Raw genomic sequence first — 18,073 nt, 5'->3', positions numbered from 1 at the left:
CCTCACAGGTGCGGTTACACCAGATACCAGCTGCCTTAGCATTTCTTCCAAGTCCAAACTTGATCCGTTAACCACCTAGAATCCACCCGAAGCCCTCGGGAACTGAACCAAATATACCAACACATCCCAAAACACATTATGAACTTAGTCGAGCCTTTAAATCACATCAAACAATGCTAACAACACGAATCACCCTCCAATTCAAACTTAATGAACTTTGAAACTTCAAACTTCTACAATCGATGCCAAAACCTATCAAATCACATACGTTTCACCTCAAATTTCGCACACAATTCACATTCGACATTACGGACGTATTCCAACTTTTGGAATCGGAATCCGACCCCGATATCAAAAAGTCCACTCCCGGTTAAACTTCTTAAAATTATCCAAATTTCCAACTTTTACCCAAATGACCCCAAAAGGACATACGGACCTCCAAATCCACTTTCGGACGTGCTCCCACGTAATTAATTTAAACAACCGAAAAGATGTTATGAACCCTCCCCAGGAACTGAGAAGAAAAACACACAAGAATAGGTATAGGGAACTGTACTCAACATCACACTGTTATGGCGTGTAACCCGATCCACACATGACACCGTTATGGCATAAAACCCGATCCAACCATGATACCCGTTGCGGCGTGCAACCCGATCCAACCATGATACCCGTTGCGGTGTGAAACCCGATCAAAATAACATCTTCATGGAGGCATGCCACCCGATCCGCACATAGTAATAAATGGGGAAATACCCATCAAGCCAGAAATGTTTATACCTTACGAAATGCCCGAATATCAACCATAAGCACGCCAAGTGCATAATACAAATCTTGAGGAGATGGGTAGCGTCATACGTTATAAAACTCAAGCACAACAAAGGTGCGATATATGATCTGCATCTCGAGAGCTATCATGCTCACATAAAACCACTGCTACGCGGGACCTCAACATATTGTACAATTAATCAAGCCAACTCACGACCCACATGGCACAATAGAGTATTACATGAAATAGCTGGCGACAAAATTAACATCCCACGCCCGAATACTCCTCCATAAGGAATGTTATGTTGAATGAACAAACCAGGATGGTGTAGAATACACATCCATATCTGGACCCATCAACGGACCCCAAACCGATTCTGATCATAGCATGATTGGGCAAATACCCTCTCAAGGGTCCATAATGACCTTTATCCCAAGACACACAAGAACAACCGTCGAATACGGAACAAACTTTCACAATTCACAATCAACTGAATAGAGCCCCTTTAAGGCCTTAACTCTCATATCAGCGATAGTACCAAAATATCCATACTTGGTTTTAAATCTTTAATCAATCAAGTGACTACATGTCACACTTATACAATATTCTCGTGGGATACGCTCTCACGACCTTCCGCACCAGGTAACAAGTCTGCACATCCATACCACCGGCCACACTAATGATGTAAAGCAAATCAAGAAGCCGTAAATCAGTACACAAAGCCTCTTACACAGGACACCGATCTCAGGTGACGCTAAGACAATACCAGCTTACTCCAAACATCTGAATTCTTCCCTGATCATTCGAGCTCGTGACATTCTTGTCAACATCAAACCGCAACCATGATCCTCAGCTTCCAATTTCCCATGCCACTCACTGCACCTAACATGTCAATACGTGAGAGTACCAGAATCCCATAATAACCCCTGATCCACTAATAGGATAAATACCTCATCATATAGAAATCTTTTACTTAGCTCATTTGAGAAGAACCAATGCAACACGCAACTGAATTCCCAAACCGCATAAAATACAACCTCATCTCGTAATCTAAACTGCTATAACTCTTCCGGAAATCCATTTACGCAACAAAGCCATACGAATCGAATACCTCCCAAATCAACCAAGTTGTGGTGGCGCTCAAGCCCAAGTGCACAACCACAAACCACATGTATAACTTCATGCTATAAAAACTGGTCACTGCCATAACCGTGTTGATTCAACTATTACCAACCGAGCCACTTCTTCTACTTTACTCGGGACTTGCCCTAGAAATAATAATAGCTCCATTCAAAACATCATGAACCCAAATCTGCACTCATCCTGAGTGGACCTCATTTCACGAGACCATGCTGTCTCACAACCCTTGAACCATCTCATACCCTTCTTGTGCGCATATTCACATCTTCAACTGGTACACCCATTCTGATAATTTCCCTATGATTCCGAAGTTATTTTCTCCCATCTTCCAATACTGTATCACATACCCAATGATAACATAAAATATCCCAAGCCCTTTTTTATAATCCACTGCAAAAGCTCAATACTTAACCATACTACTGGCTCTAAATCCTTAGGAACCACACTTTGAACCCACTAGAACCATTATTGAGAGTCACCCACTCTGACTTGTTCCCAATTATGATCAAGCTCCAAGGCCCTGCTGGCACATGAACACCTTCTCAAAGAAGCAACCAGCTGAATTCCTTTCCTTGTACATCACATCTACACGAAGCATAAACTCTAAGTATTCCCAAAACATGAACATGAATCGATAAAATATAACACACATTTCTCAAATCCTTGGCTCAAATCACCACTAATGTTTTCTTTCCTTAGTCGTAGCAACCCACCAATATGCTGATAACTAGAAACCTCACAAGTAGACAACCATGCAATCCAATCATAGACAGTGGAGCTCTCCCACTTAGCTTGAAGCTACCATTGCATAACTCTGGAACCCACTGAGACTCCTTATCCCCCATTGACATGATTTTGCACAATCAACCCGCCAAATTCCTCGAAATCCTTATATCAAATATTTCATGAACATTCTGAATCACTAGCCACATTCACATATTCGACCTCTTACTGGATAGCCAATAAAATTCTCCGTAGAGGCTTCGTCGACACCATACAACCGCCAACCTGCTCACATGAGATAACTCACCTGTGGAAAGTCCATGCCGACACCTTCCAACGACGTTGCACTAAGTGCCATTACCATGAAATCCTTAAACCCTCCTAAGCCCGTGCTCATTCACCAGTTGTACAAGCCCGTTAACTCCCCATTGACATCAACTAAACGTGTGATGATACATTCCAATCCAAAATCATATTGTATCCTTCTTCATATCAAGCAACTTCTTCCTGTCGCACCCAATCTTCCTCAATATAGCAGCCAATATTCTAAATCAAGCACGTAGACCTAGTCACTGTCCACCATGAATCCCAAATCACTCTAACTTCCCCCAAGATGTGTGGCTATACCATCACAGAACCTGTATGTTGCTCTACCACTCTCCCACTTTGGTCAAATCCTTTAAGAAACTACCCGACTTTTGTTTCTCACACTTGGCCTTCTAGAATTTAACCACCGCAAGAAACCTCCCACATGTTCTTCCTCATCCTTCATTGTTCAGTTGTTGCCTTAAATCAAAATCTACCTATGTAGCACTTGAACCAATCGATCCCTACCAACTTTAAACATTTCCGAAGATCATCTTCCTTGATCCCTCAACACCCGGACCACCGATAAAGTCCTGAACCACCGCACATTGCGATCTCTGACAGCCTCTTTCCCGGTACTATTTAACACTACCCTGCCCCGAAGGAAAATTGATGAAGACCATAACATCGGCGAACTTAACACATTCAATCCAGGGAGACGACACCACATCATAGATGAAAATTCCACCATGCTCGAAATACCAAGTCTCTTTACTCCATAAATCCAACCTGAACATTCTTAGTCTGATTGCCTTTCCCTCCGTTAGAAATAAAACACTGAACCTCTGGATCACGTATTGATAAAAACCTCCTTTCAAATCATTCATTGCCCCTATACGCAGACAAGTATCCTACCATTGCTTTAATACTGTGCCATAACAACTCGTGAACATCATAGCAATTGGTGCATAGCCCCAAAACCATTAGAAATACAGCTACTAAGCTGAGATGACAGAACTTCCTTCCACAAGTCGACGACATCAGCCCAATCGAATACGCAGGGAGAAACATCCTGCTCTACATCAGTTGTGAAATTAAAATTCCTCGATTTCAAATTTATTACAAGCGCTTCACGACGCATAAGATTGAATGGGAAGGAAATTAAGGCATAAGCCTTAAAGAAATCAAATCGCACGATGAGGAATCAAGAAGGGAAGTGCTCATAATAGTCTTGTAGCCTCTCGAAGAAAAGTACAGACTTCTCTGTACCAATCCGCAAGACTCTACTAGACTCGCTCATGACTCGTGATACCTAAGTGAACCTAGTGCTCGCATACCATGTTGTCACGAACCAAAATCTATAAAGGCCGTGATGGCGTCGGACACTACTATCAGGCAAGCCAAGAATAATTACTTAATTTGGTTCTCATTTTAATATTTTTTTGAAATCATATTTCCTTCAATTAAATAGTAAAGGATGGAATTTACAGAGTGAATAATAATATTTTTAACAAACTTCAATACATGACAACCCAAATCATCCCAAAACACGGTATCACAAGTGCATGAGCTTCAACTAGGAATGTAAAATAAAGTACAACATCTGTCCGGAATACAAATTCGGACAAGAGAAAGATAAATACTCTGAAGGAGACTCTGTTGGCTACGGACTCATAACGTGGAATGCAGCTCACCTAAGTCCCCGCAATAATCGTGCCTCTGTTCCCACAAGGCCACTAGACATATATGTACCTGCACAAAAATGTGCAGCAAGTGTAGTATGAGTACGTAAATCAACGCGTACCCAATAAGTATCCCGCCTAACCTCGAAGAAGTAGTGACGAGGGGTCGATTTCGACACTAACTATGGGCTATAAATAAAATATCAATGATATAATTAAGTATGGATTACGTAGAACGGATGTAAGCTCAATATCATAAAATAAGTGAATAATTCTTTTGTTAATAAGAAATTTCCAAATTTATTTTTTCACCGTTTATCAATTTATATCTTAGGCCAATGAAGCAATATCAATTATCATAAATTTCAAAGCAACCAATTCAATCATGCGTAAATCATGCCGAGGTCGTACGACCCAATCCAACATAGTATTTAAATTGTGCACTGCCGAGGGTCGAACGACACAAACCATAGATGCATCTATTTAACCTGCTGAGGCGTTCGCCCCGCTCAACAAAAGAGAAAACACATTAAACAATAAATTCAAGATTTATTAAGGGGCAATTATTCCAAAATTTCAAATTGTCATATTCCCAACATATTTCTTCAAAAGGAGATTCATATTCACCACCCCTATCACTTTTAATCATTTTGATCTTTTTATTTAGTTGTGTTTCAATTTCATTTTTGTACTGCTTGAATGAATCAATTACTTCATCGTTACTATTAAGTAAGTAAATATAGCAATATCTAGTATTATCGTCAATAAAAGTTATGAAATACTTTTTTTCACCGTGAGATGGTATTGACTTCATATCGCAAATATTTGTGTGAAAGTCTAAAGGATTTGAATTCTTTTCAACAGACTTATATGGATGTTTGACATACTTTGACACATATTTAACATTTTGAGTTACTGCATTCAAACTTAGGCAATACTTCCAAATTAATCTTTTTTTGCAAAGTCTTGAAGTTGTAGTGAGCTAAATGTTCATGCCATAAATTATTTGATTCAAGCAAGTAAGAAGAAGTTTAAATTTTATTCATTTCAATGGCAATTACATTTAGCTTGAAAAGACCCTCAATAAGGTAACTTTTTCCTACATACATTTCATTCTTACTAACTATAACCTTGTAGGAAACAAAAACACACTTAAAGTCATTCTTAACTAGAAGTGATGTTGAGACTAAATTCGTCTGTATTTCATAAACATAAAGGATATTGTTTAGAGTAATAATCTTTCCAGAAGTCATCTTCAAAACTATCTTGCTCGTTTCTTTAATTTTTGCAACAACAGAATTTACCATAAAAATTGTCTTGTTGGGTCCAGCGGGAGCATAAGAAGTAAACAACTCTTTGTTAGCACAAACATGGCGAGTGGCCCAGAATCAATCCACCATTATCTAGGATTTCCAACCAGGATGCATTCAGAAAGCATGGCATACAAGTTGTCCATTTCTTCCCTATTCTCAATCATGTTTGCTTGGATTTTCTTTTTGTCCTTCTTTGGTGCACTACAGTTGACAGCCTTATGTCCAATATTTCCACAATTGTGGCAATTACCTTTGAAGTTATTTGTGCTTGGGTAATTCCTTGATCCAGACAGCTTTTTCGCTTTTTGCTCGTTGAAGCTTCTTCAATAATATTTGCTCACATTATTGTTGGGTTTTCACGAGACTTCTTTTCTGCAGACTTATTGTCCTCCTCTTCAATCCTTAGGCGAACAATAAGGTTTTCAAGCGTCATTTATTTATGCTTATGTTTCAAGTAGTTCTTAAAGTCCTTCCACAGTAGAGGCAGCTTTTCAATTAATGTCGCAACTTGAAACACTTCATTTATGACCGTACCTTTAATCATAAATTTATAATTAGTAATATAATCAATATCTTTAATTAGAATATTGATTCTACTTATACCTTCAGCAAGGAGGTCGTGAACAATGACTTACAGTTTTTGGACTTGAGCTATGACAGACTTGCTATCAACCATTTTAAAGTCTAAGAACTTTGTGGCAACATATTTTTTAAGTCCAACATTTTCTATCTTATATTTCTTTTCAAGAGCGTTCCACAACTCTTTCGAAATTTTCATGATACTATAAACATTGTACAAGCGATCTTCCAATTAATTCAAGATATAATTTTTGCACAAGAAGTCAGAATGCTTCCATGCCCCCGTGACCACAAACCACTCATTATCTTAAGTTTCTTCGGTCAAGAATGGAACGTCCTCATTGATAAAGCGCTGCAAATTGAGCGTGGTAGGTAGAAGAACATTTTATGTTGCCAGCGCTTGAAGTCCACGCCGAAAATATTTTCGGATTTTTCTGCTGGTGCCATCGCCGGTGCAGGCATTGTGCGACATGAAGATGCAGTAGCCATTGCAGGAATAGTAGTCACAACATAACCATTTTGTTATTCTGTATTTGTCGTTTTTCTGTAAAAGAAATTGACACAACCGAATTTAGTAAGTCGATGAAGTTTTTATATCTTCAAACTGTATACACACAACTAAATAGAAAATCACAAAGATTTTAATCTCGGATTGAGTAGAAAGCCACATAGACTTTAATCTCAAACTGGAGTAGATAATTCGAATATTTTAATCTCCAAAGCGGGAGTAGAAAATCACTAGGATTTTACTCTCCCAAACCAGAAAGTAAGATGAAAACAGAAATATAAATTAAATTCTTTAAGCTTGTTAGTATACTGTGTTCAAAAAATAGAAAAAAACAGAAGCCGTTAGTTTAAGAAAATAAAAATAGAAAATTTTGAGCCCACGAGTTTCTTGTATATCCTTAAAGAATTTAATCCCCTCACAGTTGCCCAAGATTTCGGATTAATTCTTCTCAGAATAGAATAAAATAACTATTATGTGATAGCGGCACTACAAATCATAGAATTTCGGCGAACTCAAATGGCGAAGCAAATCACACTAGATGCTTATGTTTTGCTTTGAAAAAATAATACAGAAATACAGAAGAGAGAGGGGAGAGTTTGTAGATTTTCGGTGGTGAAAAATAAGGCTAATCATCTCTATTTATAACCAACGAACTTGAGTTCTAACAAGTGCAAAGATACATGTTTAACAAGTGCAAAGATACATGTTCGTTTGAAAAGGTGTCTATTTGGTAGAAATTATTTAAGTTTCTGTTAAATGGACAGTTTGGCCGGGAATTTGACCGTTGGAAAAATAATGTTGCAGATCCAAAACAAAGTGGTCCAAAATAATTATCAATCAATTATATTAATTGACCAAATCCGAATCTGAGCGACGACGACGATAACAACGGTGTGATACTTGCTTTCTTCTCAACTTTTTAAAAGCTAGAAGAAGTATTTCTATATATAAGCACGAGAATTTTAAGGGACAAAGTTCCTGTGTAAAAAGGAGCCAATTCAAAATTTTATTTTCCTCCATTATTCATTCACACCTCTTTTATTTAATAAATAAAATCCAACAAAACTTTTATCCGTTTTGTCTAGACCCAGTTCCCTCTAATGATGCATAACTATTTATATAAATATTAATATTAAATCTTCGTTAACCAAAAAAATCAACAAAAATAGATTAGTTAGATTGAAAAACATTCCCAATTATAATGTTATAATCTTTCCCCTTTGCTATTTGCCATTTAAGATTTCGAGAAACCTATTAAAAAGTAAGGTAATAACATTAATAGTAAAAAAAAGTACTTCATGCGTTTTAGTTTATGTTATATTACCATTTTCTTATTAGTATGTTTAAAAAATGCCATTTATAAATTCAAAAACAATTTAATTTAATTTTTTATTTTATCACTAATGAAAAAAATTTAGTAGCCACACAAATAGTATGACTTATTTAAATTAATAATTTCAAAAGTATTTCTCACTTAAATTAATGTCTTTTTTAAAAAAAAAAATTGTAAAGTGAATTAATTTAAACCAAATTCTTCTAACAAACAAAAAGCTGCGGAGGGAGTAATGTTATTTTTACTCATTCCTCCCCTCTTTTGACGCCATTATTTCCGTAGCAAATGATCTACACCTGCTCAGCTCCACTATCCTCTTTAAGCCGTAGATTTAACCTCCAACACAAATTGACGTTTCTTATATTTCCACGTCATCAATCCTCGTCTCTCTTCGTTCTCCAATCAAAACAAACCTCAATTACTTATAAATACAAAAACCACACCCCATTCTTCTCCAACAAACTTCTCATCTTTCTCAAATCTTCGGTAAATTTCTACACTATACCATGGCTCCGAAAGCAGAGAAGAAACCCGCTGAAAAGAATCTGGTACCGGAAAAATCTGAAGTTCCGGCGGAGAAGAAGTCAAAAGCTGGTAAAAAGCTCCCTAAAGACGTCGGTCCCGTCGTCGGAGAAAAGAAGAAGAAGAAGGTGAAGAAGAGTTCGGAGACGTACAAGATCTATATATTCAAAGTGCTAAAACAAGTGCATCCCGATATAGGAATTTCGAGCAAAGCGATGGGAATAATGAACAGTTTTATTAACGATATATTTGAGAAACTTGCTCAAGAAGCTTCTAAATTAGCGCGGTATAATAAGAAGCCTACAATTACGTCGAGGGAAATTCAGACGGCGGTTAGATTGGTATTGCCTGGTGAATTGGCGAAGCATGCTGTTTCTGAAGGGACTAAAGCTGTTACCAAGTTTACTAGCTCTTGAATTTTTAAAGGACTGATTAGGTTATATTGGGATTGGGAATTTGGGTTAGGGTTTCGTCCAATGGTTGATTTCAAGTATGTTGGCATTTTGATGGGAATAATGTAAAGTACAACGCTGTTCCTTATCAATGAAATCTACTTTTTATGTATTCTTATTGGTTGTGTTTATTATTCACTAATGCAATGACATGTTTGCGGTATTGGTTACTGTTTCCGTAGGCGAATGGTTATCCTTTTTTTGGCTGTCCATGTTGTTATATGATTTGTTTGAGCAAGATTTCTTGACTGCAACATGATCATCTCTTTAATTTGCTTGAAAATCTGTGGTAATAAACGGGTGCTCTGTGTTACTTGCATTATAATTTTTATAGCTATGGAAAGACTTTTATTTTAGTTAAGGCTGAGGTTAAATACATCTTGAATAACAGAATGAAAGAATAGGCTGAACGAAAGGTCAAGTTCTTATACCGCAGGCACTTTGTTTCAGTGAAAAGTGACATTATTCTTGTTACCAAAGGAAAAGAAAGGAGCGCAATTGGTTTTCAAGGTAAGCTCTTGTTATTCTGATTTCTCTTTTAACAAAGTTCAGTCCTCTCTTTCTATATTTTGTAATGGTGCCTAGGATTGAGGAGCGCAATTGATTGATAGAATTAATTAGAGCACGCGGATGAAACTACATAGAAACTTAACCAGTTCATCTCAATGTTGATGAACTTTATTTTCTTGTTTTCTTCTGGAATGTATCTCCGACAGTTGCAGATCACTTATGAGATCTGGATGAGGAAAAATGAAATGTCAAGGAAATTAGATTAGAACTGATTTATTAATTTGTTGTATGTGTCTGTTCAATTTGGCATCTGCAGTGCATGTTTATATATGCTTTTTGATTGTGTATTTTCTGAAATAAGAATATGCAATCCTGTGAATGATTTTCAATAGATTTGTAGTAAAGAAGTGCTGAGTTACTTAAAGCTGCTTCTGTATTTGCCATATTTCCTGAAAACTTGTGCAATTCTTTTCAACAGAATGATAGTGAATACTAAACTTGTTCTTCTGTCATTTTCTATTCTACTTATGTGTCCCAGCAGTGTTCCTTCTGAAAGCTTAAACTTGAACACTCTTGTAAACATCTGATCTCTCATCTCTGATACGGGAGATGGGTGTAGTTCTGTTTCTGTCTTTGACTGAAAGTATTTAGCATGTGATTTCTAATAATGTTTGATTTTTGGCCAGTTGGAAATGCAATTATGGATGCAGCATCGAACATTTGAATGGGCATTTATATCATAATGGAAATTGGGTAGCCCGGTGCATAAAGTATCTTAAGTTCACGGATCCGAGAAACGGCCGCACCTCAAGGGTGTGATGTAGACAGTCGACCCTAATGTAGCATTAGTGGCTACTTCCATAGCTCGAACCTTGGCTGTTACTAAATTCTGAATACCTGGCATTTATGCTCATATATTTCTTATTTCACAACCTCAAGGTCTTCCTTTGATTTGTTGAAGGGAATTGTGCATTCTTCTCCTTTGAGAATTTTTAAATCTGTTGTTGAGTTCTTTTATCAGTGGTGTTGTGTCATTTTTAGGCTGGAAGAAAATGATTTTGCCTCTTAATCTTTTTAGAAAGACAAGTAGAGAACTTAATCCGCTGGTACAGAAAATGTAGAGAACTTTAAATGAGTGGATAAATTATTTGTTTTAATACTGGACTAAGGCCGGCTTAAATGGAATGCCTATAGTCGAATTCAACTTATTTGGAATTAAGACACAATAATTATAATCTTAGATAAGATAGATATTATCAGTTTTCTTGCTCGGGCATAAGTAAAAATATAAGATATATATTACTAGGCATTGTAATAAAAAATAAAATAATAAAGTATGAGACATCTGGCAATTTAAAAGTTATTTGACTGTATCGGTTTAATCTAATTTTCTTACTGATGTTTATTTGTATCTTTAGCAAATCAGCAACAATTAATTAGTTGTAAGCTTATGGAAGTATTTAATAAGTGATTAACTTAGTTCTTTTAGGACATTGGATGAAATTGGAATAAGAGACTGAAGATTAATCAGCAATTAATTTTGCTTCTTGCCCACCAGTTTTATATTTGAAATTAAGGTTTTGCATAGTGGGAATTCCGTGTATAGTGATGGGCGATTTTCAGAGGATGAAAAATGAATAAACCTACAGTATTTATAAAACCTCAGAAATAAAAACCAAATAGGGTCCTTAGCTCAGTGGTAGAGCATTTGACTGCAGATCAAGAGGTCACCGGTTCGAACCCGGTAGGGCCCTTTCATAATTTGTTTTTTAAAAATTAACGTTAACATACACATTTTCTCACTTATGTATCCGGTACTGCTCTCTATTCAAATCAAACCCTTTAGTTAGTCATTTCTAGTTCAAAACGGTATAAGTTTTGAAATCATTTACGTAGTCACCTATTTGTTTTTCATTTGGCAAGAAATGTTTTAGTTTTATATATAGTTAGTGCTCGACTTATGAACATCAAAAGGTAAATTTGCACACTACCCACTTTGTTCCAGCAATTTAAAGTTTGCAACTGGCACTTAACGACATCATACTTCATTTCTATTCGAATTTGTAATTCATGAGAATCCGTTTTTACTCATTCAAACATAACATTTTTCACGAATGATAATGCCTTAAATTATTTTTTTCATAAGCCTTGTCATTTTTTGTGTTGGTTCAAAACTTCAAACTACTTAACTTGTACAAATTGCTACCACCTTAAACCATTTGAAGGTTGAATGTATCCATTTGTTGTGTTCCTCTTCAATTTAAAAAGGATTTCTGTTGAGGACCCTCTATTTTTTTAAACCCTATTTGGGCAAATTCTTACTGATTTCCTATAATTCGCTCGTAACAACTTTAGTTTCCAGACAGAAATGGGTTTTGGAAAACAGCAAAACAGAGAAATATTGGCGTCGCCCCGACTCGAACCGGAGACCTTCAGTGTGTTAGACTGACGTGATAACCAACTACACCACGACACCTTGATGTTTAGGTCGTTCATTGTGTTTAATTTCTTGAATGTATTAGTTTTCATTTTTAAACCAAAAAACCACATAATCTTTTGAAAATCACTAGTTATATGTGAAGAAAATTTTCACCATCATTTTAACTGTGTTTTCTTCCTCTAAAACCAAAAAGGAAAAACAAATTACTCCTTATGCTCTCTCGCACAATACTCTTCAAGACAATTGACTTTTTAGGAGTTATAAGACAATATATTGCTAAGACTAATATATTGTAAAATGGTCAGAATATATCTTAAATATCAATATGATAAGAGATTGAGAAAATAAAAGAGGAAAAGAGTGAGTTATATTGAAGAAGATATATATAGGTATACAGACAGTACCAACCAAACAAAACGCTCAGCTAGATACAACAACAATTAATAAACTATACAAAGGGATCGCTGATCCTTAACATGCAAAACTTTAGCAACAAACGGGCCTGGCTCACCAACCCATCAATGTTCTTCTTACCTTGTCTACAATCCGATTTCTACCAACCATAGTTGACATGTCAGTATTACAGTTGTCGTCTAACAGGAATCTGTAAACCTCCCAATCACGATCTGTTGTACAATGCCTTCCGATCTCCGCCTACAAAATAACAGATAAATTAGCATGAGGCCTAGACTGAATGTAGGTTGTTTAAAGATTTCATGCCTCTAGGTTCAGTGTTCTTAGGATGTTTGTAACCTTTTTGAAGCTTACTAGGAGTATAAAGATAATCCATTGTCTTCAAATCTTCACATAGAATCAGTAAAGTTAAAATGTGCTAACTTTTTCTTTCAAACACTTCCTTTACCAGCATATACTTACCGAGAAGATGCAGATCCCAAGGTTCTTTAATGCCAGTGTTACATCATAGAAAACACGCGGTCTACCGTTTCCAGATAGCTCAATAGGATTTGCAACCAAAAGTTCAGTATCTGGTCCACGATTTGTTATTATAACGCGTAAAGGGTGAAGCATTTCCACTTTCAAGCGAGAACAAATTGCATCTTGTTTCTCTGGATCTACAATCTTTCTTCCATCCTTCTGCCGGATAAAAAGGTCTAATTCTCGTTGTCCCTTATTGACTGGTGAAAACCGACCAAAAGAAATCTACATGGAAAAGAAATCAAACTTGAAATCAGCATAGTTTTCCTTTTGATCTGAGAAAGTAAAATCAACTATAAGCATTCTTCATTTCATGTTTTCTCTTTGTGCCATCCATTACATGTAAAACTCTAAACTGGGGGAGAAATAATGATCTTTGAACTCTAAACTCTAAACGGGAATAAAGCATTTACCTCCCAATGAGTTTACCCTTATTTTGCACTTAGCAAAAACAAAAATTTACATTGCATTACTTTAATGTCTATGAGATCAAAGTAGCCTCATTATCTGGAACAAAAAGATCCTTATTTTTTTTATTTCTTTTATTTTGTGAAATAAGCACATTTGAGGCATCTGGATTTGTAGATAGTAGGGGGAATCGCCTTCCGAGTTGTTAGAACTCCTAGTACTGGGTAAAGAAGACAATAAAACCTCAGCAAAACACATTCCTCAGATAAAATCCAGAATATGTTTGAACTTGCAATGAAGAAACCATAATCGTGTCAATCATCTACATTATGATGCAATAAGTTTATGGACTTCAAACTCATTACCAGTAAGAACCAAACTCAAGTACACCTAGCCACAAATTAGATAATTTGCAACTAAATCAACAAAAATAATGAGGAATCAATAAGTAGAAAACTGAAATCTAAAAGCCAGTACCTGAATACTGAAGTCTTTCAATGTCCGCATAATGTCATAAAGAAAACCCTTGTGATCAATGCAACTAATCTGAAGCAACGTATGACCAGGGCTCAGGGAATTATCTATTGTCACACTAGCCTTCTTCAACTTCGTCATTTCTGAACTAAGAGCTTGTGCATGAAATTCGTTATCTTCGATTTTGCACCTAAATAATTCCTCAGCAACAGATGGAGGAAGAGAAGAGATATACTGAAGGTTGTCATACTTAGGGCCAGCTAACTGAAGCTCAAAACCACATGATTCGCCCAAAACAGCACGCAACTGCTCATATGTTTCATCTTGCCTAGCTTTTGTATGTAAGAGCTCTCTGAACATGAAATGAGATATGTTAAGATTAACTTCTTTTCGAACGTCTTAAGAATAACGAAAGAAAAACAGTATTATGGATTAGAATAATATCCTTAATATATGAATTACTAAAGCAAAAGTCCCCTGCACACTCTAATTCAGATTTACATAAACCCAACTATACGAGAAATATTTGCTTGATATCACAAAATATTGTCTTCCATCAGTCATCCCAGGAAATAATTGGTAATAGTTACAGGAAATACATTATAAATTGTACATTTGAAGGTAATAAAATGCAGGGAAGGAGAATTAAAAACATCGTCCACCAAACATCTGTTTTTGTTACTCCAAAATCAAAATATGAATGAAGTAAAAGCTCTTTCAAAAGAGAAATCTTGTGATCCGGTAAACATGATTATACGTTTGAAAGGAAATACAATGCAGAAGGGGAGTAATTGATAACATTGTCCGCAAAGGAGTAACTGAAAAATCTTTCACCGCCCGCGAAGGACTATTTTGCTATTCCAGAATGAGAATATGAATGAAGAAAATAAGCTGTTCCCAAATAGAAAAACTTGTTATCCATTCTTCTGAGAGAAGAAATATAAAAACACTTGCTGGAATTATTTCTGCATAGATGGATAAGAATAAAGGTACAGAATTATTGCACCTAATATAAATGTCTGCATTGTTCTTTATCAGATTAGAAATATTAAGCTAAAGTCAAGAAACGTTGTGTATTAGTCAAGATGACAATTCAAATAAGGCACAGCCATAAAAGATAAGAAGAAATCAAATAGAATATTCAGATTGCTCCTTACAGGCTACAGCCATCATTTTAGTACTTAACTTAGTGTTGGAATTTCACGTTTAACTCACTTTTGTTCCCATGAAGGAGCTTTCGATTCATTACAACCCTATAACTCAATATTCTAAAAGCAATGCAGAAGCTATATACTTACAAGTTGTCTGTTATGAAGAAAAGGTCTACAGCATGGCCATCCGGAGTTTTTGTCACTTTTACCCTTTGGATGGTAAGCTCGAGCTCAGAGAGAACTTCATTAACATCTAGAAACATCATGCAATTGCATTAGAAGAGAGCATTAAATTAATAATCATAATCTGTGTACGAAGATTTGTCACTACCATGTAATAATCCTCTTCGGTCTGAGCTACAAAATGTCAATAAGTAAACAGAAGAAGAAATAGCGTGTGGTGATGGTTGGTTCAAATAAAATGAAACAGAGCATGATGGGCAAACTGATACAAGACGCTCTTTCAAATTCTTCCATCTTACTTTAGATGAGGAAGACTGAGGAACCACCCATAACACCACATAGCACCATAGCCCATCCGTTGAAACATCTGATTCACAGAAACACGGGGCACTTAGTTAAAGATGTACCAATGGAGAAAGAGAGATATATTTTATTTGTAGAGAGAAGGAGCGATAGGCAGGTGATTGAATTGGCAACAATTAGCCGATCGCAATAGCTCTTATAGAGAATAGGAAAACTAAATCTGTGACCATGATAAAGTCGGCCAGCTAAAATTGCACAATTCAGCAGATGTGTGTGTGTGTGTGTTTAACACATGAGAAGATAAAGAAAATCGCGATAGAACGGTATAATGCTTGTACAAATGCTACCAATTGAAATGTTGGACATTAAGCGTTTGGCTGAAAAATGTTTTCGCTGAAGAAATCATACCACAGTATTTGGTTATCTTAATGTGTTGAAGTTGTTTTCTCCCAGTAAATTTTTTTTTTCAAAAAAATCGAAAAACTAACCTCCATCAATTATGAACCGGAATCATTTTCTTTTACAAATATCACGACTCTTACTCCATAGCACTGGCCTCAACCACTACTTCACATTGTTGTAAACTTTTAATAATAAATAGTATCACTAAAACACTATCCTCATTTTCCATTATCCTTCTCGTACAATTATCATGCATCATTTAAGTTTCTTTCAAGTAAACACTACCAAAAATGATCCCGAATACATTTTTCCCAACATAAATAATTACATAGAAAATATATTTTTTTTGGGAAACATTTTCCTCCGCACAAAACGAGACCTTTTGCAAGATTTTTTTCGATATTTGATAGAAATGGATAAGAAATTAATAAGAGTACCTCCTTTGATTATGTGGAGACCGAAATCAAGAATTGTACGACAGATATCACAACCGAGGCCGGTTTTATCAGGACAATTCACCGTAATTACATTAGGCTCCTCGCCTCTCTTCCCTTTCTGAATAATTACGGTGTCGCTATCGTCGTCGTCCGGAACACCCATACCGGAATCCGATGATCAAAACACAAAAACTACGGATAATTGAACATAAAACCTATATAAGAAATATAACCGATTGGTCACCTCAGGTTCGCTCAATTGCAAAGTTGGTTCGATTTTCCTATCGGATAAAATTCCAGAACGTTCGTTGAAGCTCGTGTACACAATTTTGTGGAGAAGCATGTCGTTGGTGTTTCCACTTAAATCTAGAGAGAGCGGGGAATTATTGATTGGGCACGAAATTTAATTTTAAAAAAATAAGATTTCAAGGAAATTTAATTTTAAAAAAATTATTTAAGATGTTGGACTGGAACAATATTTAATACTTATTGTTTTAAAAGTTTATGGTCTAAAATAAATTTTGTTTACTTTTACTTGTTCGCTATGCTAAACATAAAACTTATCACTTTAAACAAATCAAGATAAAGATAATTTTTTATATTTTATCTTTTACATTAATTACTCATTTCTTAATAATCACGCTTGGAACACTGTTTCATTTATTGAGACAATTTTATTATTATTAGGGGTTATATGATAAAATACATATTATAATTTTTATTTCTTAAGGACGTGTAAAGTAAAGCGGGAGTATAAATCAAGAAATGCAAAGTTTATAATTAAATATGAAAGTGTGATTCTTTTTTAGAAACTAATAGAAAGTGTGGCCACATAGAATAGTACGAAATAATATTATCATGTCAATTCATATAACAACATGCCAATAAGGACAATAATAAGGATGCAGGGATCAAATAGATTTTAAATATAAGAATGGTGTTAGAAAGAAAAGTAAAGCCCTGTTCCAAGATTCACAAATTTTAAGAATACAAGCTTGTTAACTTTTACATATATAGTGTTCTACTCCCTCTGTCCACTACATCCGTCCACTTTTATTTGACATGTTTTGACTTTTCATATCCCTTAAAAAATAATAAATGAAGTGCATACTTTATCATGATACTCATATTAATTGATGCATATTTTATTGAATTTAAAAAAATGATTTGAAATGAGTAATAAATATTGTGGGTATAACATGGAAAAAAAAGTTGTTTTCTATTGATATGCGTAAAGTGACAAGTAAAAATGAAAATCTATTTTTAGTATATATGTCAAATAAAAGTGAACGAACGGGGTATATTTTAACTAACTTTTCAGATAATATTTGTGAGCACCTAATTATTTATCATGCTTGAATTTTCTGTACTCATCTCACCAATACCTCACTTCTCACTTCTCACTCCATCATTCTCGCTCCCATCTTCCCATGCATATCTCCACTCCACTTTCCTTTGCTCTCACTCTTTGTCCCCTCCCCCTACTCTTTATACTCCACTTT

General features: G+C 35.6%; 2 protein-coding genes and 2 non-coding genes across 5 annotated transcripts; 2 read left to right on the top strand and 2 right to left on the bottom strand.

The window, feature by feature from the left end:
* Nucleotides 1-8,801: 8,801 nt before the first annotated feature.
* LOC107764049 (histone H2B-like) lies at nt 8,802-9,439 on the top strand. The gene has a single exon (XM_016582576.2). It carries the CDS (start codon nt 8,860-8,862, stop codon nt 9,289-9,291), a length of 432 nt encoding a protein of 143 aa, XP_016438062.2. The 5' UTR covers nt 8,802-8,859; the 3' UTR covers nt 9,292-9,439.
* Nucleotides 9,440-11,519: 2,080 nt separating this feature from the next.
* Nucleotides 11,520-11,591, top strand: TRNAC-GCA (transfer RNA cysteine (anticodon GCA)). Its single transcript has one exon. It is a non-coding gene; the product is annotated as a tRNA-Cys (tRNA).
* A 648-nt stretch (nt 11,592-12,239) lies between these two features.
* Nucleotides 12,240-12,313, bottom strand: TRNAV-AAC (transfer RNA valine (anticodon AAC)). The gene has a single exon. It is a non-coding gene; the product is annotated as a tRNA-Val (tRNA).
* Nucleotides 12,314-12,622: 309 nt separating this feature from the next.
* On the bottom strand, nt 12,623-16,971 carry LOC107764041 (ACT domain-containing protein ACR9). 2 transcript variants are annotated; one of them, XM_016582568.2, is made up of 6 exons: nt 16,572-16,971; nt 15,578-15,796; nt 15,394-15,499; nt 14,099-14,447; nt 13,154-13,438; nt 12,623-12,931 (listed from the first exon to the last, which is right to left on the bottom strand). In XM_016582568.2, the coding sequence occupies exons 1-6, from the start codon at nt 16,732-16,734 to the stop codon at nt 12,785-12,787; spliced, it is 1,269 nt and encodes a 422-aa protein (XP_016438054.2). In that variant the 5' UTR covers nt 16,735-16,971; the 3' UTR covers nt 12,623-12,784. The 2 variants fall into 2 exon arrangements, with proteins under 2 accessions (XP_016438054.2, XP_016438055.2); XM_016582569.2 differs by lacking the exon at nt 15,578-15,796.
* Between the last annotated feature and the right edge of the window lie 1,102 nt (nt 16,972-18,073).

The sequence above is a fragment of the Nicotiana tabacum genome, chromosome 17 (genome assembly GCF_000715075.1).
Source record: "Nicotiana tabacum cultivar K326 chromosome 17, ASM71507v2, whole genome shotgun sequence".
Classification (NCBI taxonomy): Eukaryota; Viridiplantae; Streptophyta; class Magnoliopsida; order Solanales; family Solanaceae; genus Nicotiana; species Nicotiana tabacum.
Note: the sequence above shows the minus strand (reverse complement) of the source record. Positions and strands in the feature narration are given on the sequence as shown.